General features: G+C 40.5%; 1 protein-coding gene across 3 annotated transcripts; it reads left to right on the plus strand.

Moving 5' to 3' along the window:
* The first annotated feature begins 1,219 nt into the window (after positions 1-1,219).
* LOC122079618 (cathepsin B-like protease 3) lies at positions 1,220-12,560 on the plus strand. Of its 3 annotated transcripts, XM_042646245.1 has the most exons (12): positions 1,220-1,428; positions 9,410-9,490; positions 9,583-9,660; positions 9,778-9,934; positions 10,054-10,058; positions 10,147-10,221; positions 10,305-10,430; positions 10,497-10,715; positions 11,502-11,615; positions 11,706-11,797; positions 11,890-11,995; positions 12,214-12,354. In XM_042646245.1, the coding sequence occupies exons 1-11, from the start codon at positions 1,360-1,362 to the stop codon at positions 11,969-11,971; spliced, it is 1,098 nt and encodes a 365-aa protein (XP_042502179.1). In that variant the 5' UTR covers positions 1,220-1,359; the 3' UTR covers positions 11,972-11,995; positions 12,214-12,354. The 3 variants fall into 3 exon arrangements, with proteins under 3 accessions (XP_042502179.1, XP_042502172.1, XP_042502188.1); XM_042646238.1 differs by lacking the exon at positions 11,890-11,995 and having other exon boundaries at positions 1,224-1,428; positions 11,706-11,741; positions 12,214-12,560; XM_042646254.1 differs by lacking the exon at positions 11,890-11,995 and having other exon boundaries at positions 1,225-1,428; positions 9,437-9,490; positions 11,706-11,741; positions 12,214-12,560.
* The last annotated feature ends 720 nt before the right edge of the window (positions 12,561-13,280 follow it).

Genomic DNA, 13,280 nt, shown 5'->3' on the forward strand with positions numbered 1-13,280 from the left:
AATAAGCATCCAACGGCAGGGGTGCATGATCGGGCCCTCCCAGCCATTAGATGCCCAGTGCACCTCATTGCTCGTTGCAAACAATTTGGACTCCTTCACCCTTCACCCCCCCCCCCCAAAATGTCCTTCACTATCTAAAAAAAGGTCATTTACTATTTCCATTGTCCCATCCAATTGGAATAATGACCATTAGTGGAGTAGATTCCACTTCATCATTTGTGGCATCCCTTTTCTTTTATAACAAGAAAAAGCGTATGTTATTCACTTTATCTTATTGAAGGTTTCCTACAAGGGTAGTGTGAAAAAGAATATGTACATTGTACAAAGAGGGGTTGCACACCTGGCCTTGGCTTGCCGGTTTGTAGTGCTCACTGGAGTTCCTACTAGATGGTTAGTTACTTTATCAACTCCCCTCATGTGCATTAGCTTGGTTTGCATTAATTTCCTTACTTCTGAAGAAGTGTGGCCTTGAACCCATGTTGACTCTTGAGTGGATATCTTCTTGCCCCTATCTGGATCTACTAGGTTATGGCCAATAGGCCCTTGAATCTACACACACACACAAGAAAAAAAAAAAAAAAGAAAAAAAAAATATGGATATACAAAGTCAAGATAAGATGGAGAATATCAATGTGAGCCCCACTCTGCTCTAATATGTGAGGGTTAAATGGGCAACACATCGATCTTTTGCCCTTATAACTTATTTATTTTTTGTTTATTGAAAAGAACCCTTACAACTTTTAATTCTTAAGCTGCGTTTAGTAACGTTTCTATTCTAGAAACAGTGTTTCGTGTTAAAAACGAAAATTTTAATTTATGCATCAAAACGTTATTTTTAAACAAAAAAAGTTGTTTGGTGAATCTGTTTTTGGAACAGTTTCAAAAAGCAAGTCTTCTCTCTTCTCGTGAAATTGTAAAAATTGAAAAACTAGATAGAAGACAAGTTTATTAAAAACGATTTCCCTTAAATCCCCCAAATAGTTCATTTTTTTTTAATTTGAAACGAAATTGAGAAGACTGAACACCCATTCCATCAATTCCAGTTTCTACGGTTCTCAACGAGAACTCGTTTTGATGCTATCCATTTGGCGTAAAAGTTTTATCTTCTCGTTATCTATTTATATGACGTCATCAGTTCAGCCATGATAGGTGCCTGTATGTCGGGCCCTCCAATTGGGGAGAGAGGAAAAATCAACTCGGCTGTCCTTTTATAAACTGAATGATGAAGTACCGCCTGTTGTCTGAAACATTCACCCACGGCCCATCGATCGCCCGACGGCGTCCTTCCATCGACTCTCACGGTCCTGCGGGTCGACGGGGACTCCATCTCACTTCAATTCAGCTCCGAGGCGGGACGAAATGGCGGCGACTTCGCCATATTTGGTTGCTCTGATACTTTTGGGGCTCTTGTCGCCGTTTTTGGATCAGGTATTTGTCAATGAATACCGTTTATTCCTTCCCCTTTTTCCTCCAATTTTATGGTCCTTTAATTTTGGATGTTTTGATCTGATATGGCTTCTTCCAGGTTTATTCCCTTATCCATGAATTCCCATTGATAACTGCTGACTATGTCCCTACTATTTTCCGTTACTTATGCTTTTTGCTCAACTGGACGTAGTAAAGAAACGTTGTCTTAATTTATCGACTTTTTTTTGGGTGAAGATAATTCATCAACTTTTTTTTAAGAGAAAGGTCGATGTTTTTCCACTAAGGATTTAATGCCACAGGGCTTCCTATTGGCTGTCTAAAATAGTCTTATCACTCTTAAGGGGGGCGTTTGGTTGAGATATACAATTCAGATTTGGATCATTATAACCAATTCTGTTTTGGTGCAGTGTTGCTGCATTCTGATTTGGATTATTATAGTAATCCAGAGTCTCGGCAGAGTGCAGTGTTTCTGGATTTTGATTTTAAACTCAGAATTATTATAAGAAACAAATTCTGGTATCGTTGACCATATTTCTGGAACTGTGATGCTAGCAGATCATGCATTCAAAGTGAAGTCTGTCAATCTAAATAAGAAAAAGCTTATGATAGAGTTCCTGGGAAGTTAATCTGGCAAGTACCAGAGAAGAGAAGTATGATGACCTTTATGTAAACCTTAATACAAAGGAAGGAGAAAAAGAGATTTATTGATAGCCAAAATAAGAGAAAGGAAGGTAGGGATTTAGACCATGTTAGATGCATCAAAAGTGAGGATGGGAGAGTATTAATACAGAATGAAGAAATTTTCGAGAGATGGGGTGATTATTTCAGAAATTTAATGGAGACCTTAACTGATAGGCTGGTTTTGGGAGTGGAAGGGGACAGTCATAAAGCTAACATCGACCTAATGTTGAGAATACCACAACAGATGCATTGAGACGGGTAAACATGTTCCTCAGTCGCATGAATGCTAGAAGGCGGGTCAATGTACGGCTCCATACCACGAGTGTAGAGGTTGTTGAATTCGAGTGAGTCAAAGATCAATACCCCACCTACCCTGATTTTAGTGAGTTATTCACTTCCCTGAGTGGGGATCTTCCTATCAATCGCTCAGACTATCTGTTAGAGATGGTTTCTTTTTTAAAGGAAGCAAGTTGTGCATACCCACGACCTCACTCCGAGACTTCTTGATTTCTGAATTGCATTCTGGGGCAGTTGCCTACCATTTTGGTTGCGACAAGATCATCACCCTTGTTGAGGATCGATTCTTTTGGCAGGGATGTTGCTAGAGTGGTAAGTCAATGTAGGACATGCCAAACAACCAAACAACAGAAGCAGAACACGGGCTTGTACGTCTCCTTCCTGTGCCACATGCCCCATGGAAAGACCTTAGCATAGATTTTATGCTCGGTCTACCTAAAACTTCGAGAGTCCATGATTCCATCTATGTGGTTGTAGACCACTTCTCAAAGATGACACACTTCATTCCATGCTCCAAAACCTCTGATGCATCTATTGTTGCCAATTTTTTTTTTTCAATGCAGTTGTCAAGTGCCATGGATTGCCAAAAGCCATAGTGTCCGATAGGGATATTAAGTTCACCAGTCACTTCTGAAGGACCTTATGGCAGATGATGAGTACTAGACTTCGTTTCTCCTCTGCCTTCCACCCTTATATTGATGGCCAAACTCAAGCTATCAATAGTAGTCTAGGAAACTTGTTACGTTGCCTCATAGGAGAATACCTTATCAGTTGGAATTGTGTCCTCACCTAGGCTGAGTTTGCATATAACATCTCCAAGAACTGAACCACTGGCTTGTCACCCTATGAGATTTGTTTAGGTTACCAACCTAGGACGCTCATAGACCTAGCCCCTACTATTTCTGGCACTAGGACCTCCCCTTTAGCCAAATCTTTTCCATAGCATATACATGATTTACATACAGATATAAGATGACGGATAACACAAAGCAATGATCAATATAAGTCCAGGGTGGATGTGCATCAACGACTACAAAAATTTCAAAAGGGCGATATGGTGATGTTTAGAATCAAACAACAACGTTTTGTTAAAGGGAAAACGAGCAAACTACATGCTCGTAGTGCTGATCCTTTCAAGGTTTTTAAACTAGTGGGTGTGAATGCTTTGGTCCTTGATTTGCTGACGTATATGGGAATCAACAATACTTTTAATGTAGAGGATTTTGTTCCCTTCCATGGTATGCCTACTGCTGTTTCCTTTTACCCAGATGTCATGGAGGAATTTCCCTTTGTGCTTGATGACACTGTTGACCACATCCCTTCCCTTCCTCATACTACTTTACCACCTGTGCCTAAGATTGCTAAGAGAGTTGAAGAAGTTGAGGACATTCTTGACGAGAAAATTGTGTTCACGAGAGAGAGAGGTTCCCGAGTGTTCTTGGTCAAATGGCGTGGACGCCCCGAGATTGACAACACTTGGATCACCATCGAGGAGCTTAGAAGCTTAATTCGGACATAGTTGAGTATTACATGAGTCTTGATTCACCGGAGGTGAATCCTTCAAAGCCGGGGAGAGTTGATGGGGACAACAGCCTAGGTTCCGAGTCTATCATAGATGGCGACACAAAGACCAACCTAGCTCATGTTCTATCTAGTTGGAAGATTGAGGATCACCATGAGAGTATCGACTTTCCCATGGAGAAGTATTTGTTCAGTTCTGGATTCGACAGCTATACATGGGCCCCACCTGGACAGCCAACACAAGAGGCTGCCAAATCATGATTTCAGATTTTATTTCCTTCTTTTTTCTTTTTTTAAGATAAACTTGCACCTTTTATTTCCTAAGTTGGTGAATTAGATTAGGCTTCTTTTAATATCTTTTTCCTATTTTATTTGATTAGAAATCTTTGGCTATCAAATTAGAATAGGATTCTTCTTCTATTCGTTTCCTAGTTTGTAGTATTTATATTTATTTTTGCTTTTGCTTTTATTATTGCGTAAGGCCTACGGCCAAGGAGATTATGGAATGATTCAAAAAAAAAAAAAAAAAGATGTTGCTGCTGGAACTTTCTTTTTCCCCCATCCTGGAGCAGGCTGCCTCTCTCCCTTCTCTCTCTCTCTCGGAAATCAGGTAAGTAAACTCCAACCCTCCATTCTTTTTCTCACTTTCTCGCTGCCCTTTCCCCTCTCTTGTCTCTTATTTTCTTGTGCGTCTACTGCAACAGCATGATTCCCATCCCCAACGATTCCTGTCCTCCCTCCCCTTTTCCCGTGTTCCCAACATGAGCAATCATATCATTAATTAATTAACCTTCTTCACATTGAGTATTGCTCTCCTGTTATTGGAGACTTATCACAGGCTAGTATGGCATCTTGTAGTTACGGAACTTTGAAAAGCATGCATTCAATTTGATAGTATGCTGTCTATGTTCCCACCATGCTCCCATTGATAACTTGTTGAGTTATTGCATTCAGCTTTGGTTCCTTTGTTGATTATTGCTATGATATTATCCTGTTTTGATCTCTATGTTTATCATGCATGTTGCTGCCCCTTCCTACTTGCAACCCAATCCTAAGCCTAATACTGTCAAGCCGGTTTACCTAGTCAGTCTTTGTAGGAACCTTAACCTCTAGGAAAGTCTTACATCACGGGCACTACTTACCATCGTATCATGGATGACTACCACAAAGTAAAGTTGGAGCTGAAAAAATTACAATGGCTGACATGATCCCCGGGTATTTTATGACTGACTATCTTGTTCAGAAGATTACTTTGACTGTTTTAGCTTGACAAAGCCATGGAAGTGCAACTTGCTTGTGCCAAGTTGACCGATCCTGCTCATGAATGGTGGAGGAAGCATGAAAGGAGATTGCAAAGACTTGATGCTACCATTACTACATGGGGATAGAAGAAAGAAGCCTTGAAAAACAAATACTTACCACAATCCTTCAAAGCACAGTTGAATGATAAGCTTAACTCCCATCGGTAAGATGCAATGACAGTGGCAAAGTATATGGATCAATTTGATGCCCTCATGTCACGTACGGGCGTTAAGGAAGATGATAACCACCTGCCATCCCATTTCAAGTTGGGATTGAGGCCGCACATCCGGGATAAAATTGGGTTGCCGACATATTTGATTTGCATGACTGTTTCTAGAAGGCCCTATGGGTGGAGGAATTGCTGAAGGCTTCAATTTGGTGGTTTGGCTTTTAAGCCTGGGAGGACAACAGGAATACAGTCAGTGTTGTATATGACAAACCGACAATTCTCCATGTCCCCACACCCATCCTTATGCATGCATAGAGTAATGGGAAAGCACCTATGGTCAGCAGCAATAAGACCCAATGTTTCCATTGTTAGGAGCATGGACATGTCGCAAAATTCTACGCTTTGCTACAACAGTTAAGTGCAATAGCTAATAACACTATTGAGGATGATGAAACAGAGGTGACCAAACCATACCCACTTGACAATGATGACAACATTGATCATGGTTACGAGGGTGGTAAGGAGACTCAAGACATCAGCCTTTTATGTTTTGGCACTACCACCGTTACTAAGGAAGAGAGTGAAACTGAAGAGGACAAGGAGCTTGGTACTATTACAGAGATTTAGGTGGAGGTTGGCTCTACATTTCTGGAAGATTCTATGGAACACCCTTCACAATTAAAGCTGAACCTGAAAGCGAACACATTGAGTTTGTGACCCAAGTTCTTTTTAAGAAAGAGGGCCACATCTTGAGGATTTCCTAGCTATTGGGTGCTACCATAGTAATTGTATAGACTGAAATTGGACATCCATCAGACACAGTTGATCCCTCGACTTACCAAACCTCAAGGTCGAGTTTCTTCAAGCCAGGGAGAGCTGATGCAAAACAAGGCCAGCCCAAATATTCCCTAATTAGTCCTATTGGATTAAGATATAATCAGCCAGCCAAGCCAAGCCTCTTTTCTGCCTATCAACTGAAGTGTGTTCAGGCCCTTATTCTGCTTATATCTGAGGCCCATATCCTGTCATACTTGAGACCCATATTCTGTTCCTGCAATGTGACCATCAACCTACAACATTGGGGGAGATTCTTGACAGATTTTGCTGACCCCAACAGGCCTTTTCATGGAGAGAATTTCCAGAAGATATATGAAGATTCTGTGGGCCCATGAAGCCAGCTTGCATCGGGGGGGAGATTTGGGAGCTGAGAATATCTTATAATAGATTCTTATTCCATTTAATGAGTTATGAGTTACTTAGTGGTTAGATAGATACTAAATGGAAGTTTCGAATTTTGTTACTTTCTATTTTGCATGTAATAGCAATGGATTCTTTAGAAGGAATCCTAGTATTTATTCTAGAGTTACTTGGCAGTCAAGTAGCAAGGAGAGTTTCTATTCTTGTCATCGATTCATTGGCTATTATAAATAAAGGAGATGGGGCACACTAGCCCATGATTTTGGCTTTGATCAATTGAATGTCTTCTCTTCAGTGGTGATGCTGAGTATAGCTCCACTGGTGCAGCAAGTGCAACCCAATGTGGTGAATCCTTTGATTGGGAATTGATGGGGACATCAAAGTGTACAGGCGCAAGAAGAAGAAGAAGCAGCAGCCATCTTTGTGGCTGGAAGAATAGAAAGAAGAAGATCTTGTGGGCCCCAAGCTCGATCCAGATTTTAGAAGATCTTAGAAGATTTTAGAAGATCTTGTGGGTCCCAAGATCGATCCAGATTTTTAGAAGATCTTAGAAGATTTTGTGGACCCCACCAAATCTTATTTGGTTCTAGTACTTTGCTTTAAATCTAGTGATATTTGATTGTCTTACACAATTAGGAAACTAGGATTTCTTTATATTGATCTATTAGGTAGTTTTTATTTCATGCAATTGAGTTTCTAAGTATCTTTTTATTTTTGGAAGTTTATTCTCTTTAAGTGTAAGGCCATTGGCCATTGTTTATTTTCAATGAATGTTAATTGAAAAGAAAGCCAAGAGCAAATCCCCACCCCTCTCACGATTCTCTCTCTTCTCTCAATCTCGACTTTTCTCCCCTTCTCTCTCGCCTCTTTCTTCCCTTACCCTCTCGGCTCTCTCTTCTCTTAATCTTCTTGTCTCGCCTCCCTCTCTTTCTTTTCAGTCTTATTATTTTTTTTCTGCTGCTGCGTTATACTGCTGCACCTGCTGCTGCGTTATACTGCTGCACCTGCTGCTGCGTTATTACTGCTGCACCTGCTGCCTTACCCCACTGCTGCTGCAACATAATTCTGCCGGTACAAAACTGCTCTGCTGCAACTGCTGCCTCTACCTCTACCTCACTGCTGCTGCTACGTACTACTGCCGTTACAATACTGCTGCCGCTGCACACTGCTGCCTTTACATCACTGCTGCTACTCTCTCTACAATTGGCTGGGTGTATCTTCTTCAACAAAAAGTGGACTACAACCTCTTTATTTTGGAGAACCTGGATTTCTTCTTCTCTCCTCAGATCTGAATAGCAGTATGGTAAAGTACTAAACTAAATCCTCCCCACCTCCCTTAATCCCTATTATATATATTGCAACCCATTAACGTTGAAGTCTGCCTTTGCCCTTTGTTTATGCCTATTTTATCGATTGTTGCATATCTAAGTTGGGTGTCTAGATGGATTTGTGCTGAACTTAATATTCATATGTCGTTTGTTCCCTTCCCCATGTCCCCACTTGAAACTTGAGTAAGAATTTATGTGTTTTTGTGTCTAGATTAATATTGCTTTTGGCTACTTTGTTTATTAATCTCGCTTTATCTTGCATGCTTAATCGTGTTTGCTGAGATTCTTTGGTCTTATTTACCTAAGCCCCTTGAGTTAACTTACCTAGTTAGTTAATCTTGTAGGAGACCTAGTCATCTAGGAACCCCCCTACATCAGGAATAGTAGTGAATCCTTTCCCTCAGGCCATAGGTGGTGAGGCCATTGGTCATATCCCCTTCTTCCCTTCTTTCCCACAAGCCATAGGTGGTGAAGCCTTTGGTCATATCCCCTGCTTCCCTTCTTTTTTTTTTTTCTTCTCTTTCGATTCTGTTCTGCAGTTTTTTTATTATTATCGGGGCCTCCTATTAGGTGATAGCAGAACTTTGTGTGTTTAATTAATCCTTCCTATTAGGTGATAGCAGAACTTCTTTGTGTGCTTAATTAATCCTTTTTTCTTGCTCTTCAAGTTCTCTCTATCTACTATTATTTTTGAGTGCTGTTTCAGGTCTGTAATTGGATTATTTGACAGCATATGAGTCTGAAGTTTAGTCACTGTTTTTAGAGTAACTAACCATTAGATTGGACCAAGTTTTGACTAATTACATTCCCTCTACTTCATTTCACCCAAACTTGAGTACCATCACACTGGTGGATTGAGAGAGATTCAAGTTTTCCTTTCTATTTTCTGTTTTTTCTTAGTTTCTATTCTCTTTCCACGTTCTATCTCTTGGTCTAACCATCATTTTGCTTTGATATTTTAACCACATGCTCACTCCATTAATGCCTCTAATACAGATTAGTTTCAGTCCGATCAGAATTTTGGTTTGCAAGTTCTAAATTAGATTTAGTTTCTGCCATATTCATAGTTTTCTGGTTCACTGCGATTCTGGTTTCTAGTAGGTTTCTAGTGTTTGTTTTCTTTCAACCTAGTAAACCTCATCAGGCGCCTGGACATCTTGACAACTAGGGAAACAAAGATGCTTTTCAAAATCATGGTTAAGCTTGTGTAGGAGAAAACACCTCTAAATGGATCAGGAAAAACTGCAAATCTCTTTTCTTAGGAACACCTATTCATATGCAAAATGGGTTTCCTGTTTTGGGGGCAGCCGCTTGCTTGTTATGCTCAGACATTTTGTAAACTGGACATTATGGAGTATGGACTGCCCAGCAAAGAATTCTAATTCATGGGAAGTCCTTTTATGTTCCTTAGATCTTTTTAACTTCTTAAATCCTGTATATTACTTCTTTTTTTTTTTTAAATAAATAATCCTGACTTTTATTTTAGAACTTAATCAGTGATGTAAAACCGCAGGTTGTAGGGGTGAAACTATTACCTACAACCAGATCTAGATCTGAGATTCTTCAGGTACTTTGCTTTTCATCTGATGCACTAAATTTTTGTTGTCAGTATTTTTTTTTTTGATGAACTAATATCAGGTTCTCACTTCATCAAAGCAGAAGTCAATCATCCGACAGATAAATACCAATCACTGTGGATGGAAAGCTACCATGAATCCTCGCTTCTATAATTACACTGTGAGTACCCAAGAAGTGGAACCTTGTTTATAATCTTCTTCTTTTTCATGTTTCTCTAGAGAAAACTGATTTGAGCTTTATTATACACCTTGTGGCCACTGAATTTCTGTTCTGTAGATTGGCCAATTCAAGTACCTCCTTGGAGTGAAAGCAACACCAAAGAATGATTTGATTGATATCCCTGTTATAACTCATACAAATTCTTTGAAGTTACCAAAGGAGTTTGATGCGAGGACTGCTTGGCCTCAGTGTGTCACAATTGGAAGAATACTTGGTCAGTTAACTGTTCTGCCTCTTGTTAGTTTAGAATTTATTAAATAAGAGGCTGACGTTCTCCACTACCTTGTCTCCATCTGGGCCTGCGGCGCCTGCCTTCATCTTTACAAATGAAAGATCAGGTAACTTGGTTTCCACTCCTAAGACAACTTTTATCTAGCTGAAAGTATAATTATCGGTGCTTAACCGATCTTGGTATTGATGTGGCAGGGGCACTGTGGATCTTGTTGGGCTTTTGGTGCTGTGGAATCTCTATCTGATCGGTTTTGCATCCATTTTGGCCTGGTACCTTCCTTTCCTTAGAGATCAGAATTTGAAAATTCATTCCTTCCCCTTTTTTACCTTCAATCCTTCATCCTGCATGGCAGAATATTACACTGTCTGTTAATGACCTCTTGTCATGCTGCGGCTTTATGTGTGGAGATGGTTGTGATGGGGGATATCCTATCTATGCATGGCATTACTTTGTTCAGCATGGTGTTGTTACTGAGGAGGTACAGAACTTACACCCTTACCATGGCCTTAGTTTATGGCTCAAGTAATGGTTTCTCATCTGGCAGTGTGACCCATACTTCGATGATGTTGGCTGCTCTCACCCTGGTTGTGAACCTGCATATCCAACTCCTAAGTGTGAAAAGAAGTGTGAAGATAAGAACCAGCTGTGGTGGGACGTGAAACATTTCAGTGTCAATGCCTACAGAATCAATTCCAATCCTTACGATATCATGGCGGAGGTCTATAAGAATGGGCCTGTTGAGGTCTCGTTCACTGTCTATGAGGTAATCAAAGCTCCTTCATTTGATTTTTCCTTATGAATATATTGAATCCTTCATGATAATGAACCTGTGACATGAAAAGCATTTGCATTTCTTGCCTTTTAAATTATCAATTTGTTGATGCTAAGAAAATAATCCCACAATCGTCTGGGTGTCTCAGCAGCAGTCCTGATGGGAATTTGCCTGCTCTAACGTGACTCCAAACTTTTCTTATTCCTTGTTATTTCATTTTTATGATGATTAAATTTATTTTATATCTTCGTGTTCTTTTAAAATCATTGCTACATTTTATTTTTTATTTGGACATTCTTCTTCTTTTTGGCATTGTTGTATGTTAGGTATTGCATGGTTCCACTCTGCAAGAACTCCGAATCATTCTCTTGAAGCTCATCCTCTTTATGATAAATGATCCGCTTGCCCCAAAATGACCTGGCCCAATAGGGAAATCCTATTTCATTGGGCCTTTCGATACAATCAAATAGATTGGGGCCCTTCTTATATGGATGGAAACTTAGAAAATTTGAAGTCAGAAATACTTGTAGAAGATAAATACAACTTCTGGTTTGAAAAACTCCTTTTTTTTTTTTAATTTTATTTTACTATAAACGATGGAATCGCCCATTGAGAAATCTTTCCTCTCATTTGGTTCAAGTAGTTTCACCAAATAAAGTTAAAGAAAGGGGTTCCCGCGTTAAAATTTTGTTCTAGAAACCCCCAAAGGAATTACTCCTTACTCAAATTCCAGTGAAGATCAACCAAGATTTGTTGCGCTATATTTTCCATTTGCAGGATTTTGCTCATTATAGGTCAGGGGTTTACAAACACGTTATGGGAGACGTCATGGGAGGCCATGCGGTGAAGCTAATTGGATGGGGAACTACAGAGGATGGTGAAGATTATTGGGTATTTTCCTAATTATCACCTTCCAAAATATGAAACCACTCAGCTTATTCATGGATCTTAAGTTTAATTTGACTTTTTTGTGTGTTGCAGCTTCTTGCAAATCAGTGGAATAGAAGTTGGGGTGATGTATGTTTCCTAAAGCTCCTCAATATGAAAATTTTATCTCAGTCACTGTCACAGAAGTCAGAAATCTGGCCCTGCTGCTCAGCCTCCCTATACAGTGGGTCCCACTGTGTTGAGATGCTGATGCAGCATCTGTTTCCTCACATTGCAGGGGCTGCTGTGTGTGGTGCATGGTTCTAAAACTTGGATTTGATTGGTCAATATGGGCCGGATCAGAATGGCATCGGTCTTGACAGATCCCTGATCCTGATACACATGTATGGTTGGGTAAAATCATAATAAAAACTGTGTTTTAAAGAAAGAGATCTACTCAATGCAGTCTGACCAGGTGGATCTGGATTGGTATCGAATTGATATCGGCCTTAGTCCGATCCCTTGACCGTTCCTGAGTTTTAGAACCTTGGTATGGTGGCTTGTGTTGGGCTAACATTGGTAAATGAGAGTCTCAACCAACTCTTTCTTTGTACGCTTTCAGGATGGCTACTTCATGATCAGGAGAGGAACAAACGAATGTGGAATTGAGGAAGCTGCAGTTGCTGGCTTGCCTTCATCCAAGAACTTGATTAGGAAGCACGGTGATGTTGATGAAAATCAAGATGTGTCTGTACTATAACTGACTCTATACACTAGCTGCCATTATCATGTATTGATAGGACAGGATCCTTGGCTATATTCGGCCAATTAATTATGCTATAAACATTACTCTCCTTTCTCGCTAAAATCTCCTCTATCTCACCCTGTCCCTCTGCTTTCTAAACAGTTGTTGTGTGGATGTGTGGAGCGTTGCGTTATTGGAATAAGGCTGAATTATTATTGTTGTTATGTTGGTGCCCACAATATTATTACAATAATATTATCCTCATTACTCTCCTTTATCGCTAAAATCACCTCTATCTCACCCTGCCCCTCTGCTTTCTAAACAACTGTTGTGTGGAGGGTTGCGCTGTTGGGATAAGGCTGAATTATTGTTGTTATTATGTTGGTGCCACAATAATATTATCCTCATTGCTAAGTGGTTCGGTCTGTCTTGCATGTTCTCAATGTTTGAAGCAAGGTTAAGTTGACATACCAGCCTTGAGGTTCAACTATGAGTCCATGACTGCATCAAAATACATGAATTTGTGCCAATGTAGACTAACCCTTGTTTGTAAAGCCTTCTGTCTTTGATCTATGGGGTTTTTTTATTTTTATTTCCAGATTTTCATTCTCGGGTTGAAACCGACATTGGGAATTGATGAGGGTAAATATGTCCCTGATCACAGCATAGCCAAGGAGCAATTGAACTACTCATGCTGAGCTGCCACCTCGACCTCTCTGCAAGCTGACCTACCACCTCGGCCTCTCCTCATGCCGAATTGCCACCAGGGCCCCTAGCAGGCCGAGCAGTCACCTTGGCCCCTCCGCAGGCTGACTTGCTACCTCGGCCTCCGAACTGCCACCTCGGCCCCTCCGTAGGCCGAGCAGCCACCTTGGTCCCTCCGCAGGCCGAGCTGTCACCTCGGCTCGGCATCATCAGGCAGGGCTCCCAAAAACGTGCTCTCA

The sequence above is a fragment of the Macadamia integrifolia genome, chromosome 1 (genome assembly GCF_013358625.1).
Source record: "Macadamia integrifolia cultivar HAES 741 chromosome 1, SCU_Mint_v3, whole genome shotgun sequence".
NCBI lineage: Eukaryota > Viridiplantae > Streptophyta > Magnoliopsida > Proteales > Proteaceae > Macadamia > Macadamia integrifolia.

Bases quoted from the DNA above. Each gene is read 5' to 3' on its own strand.
- LOC122079618 (XM_042646245.1), top strand. From the start codon at position 1,360: ATGGCGGCGACTTCGCCATATTTGGTTGCTCTGATACTTTTGGGGCTC. The intron at 1,429-9,409 runs GTATTTGTCAAT...CTTTTATTTTAG, and splicing joins TGTCGCCGTTTTTGGATCAG to AACTTAATCAGTGATGTAAA. The intron at 9,491-9,582 runs GTACTTTGCTTT...TCATCAAAGCAG, and splicing joins CTAGATCTGAGATTCTTCAG to AAGTCAATCATCCGACAGAT.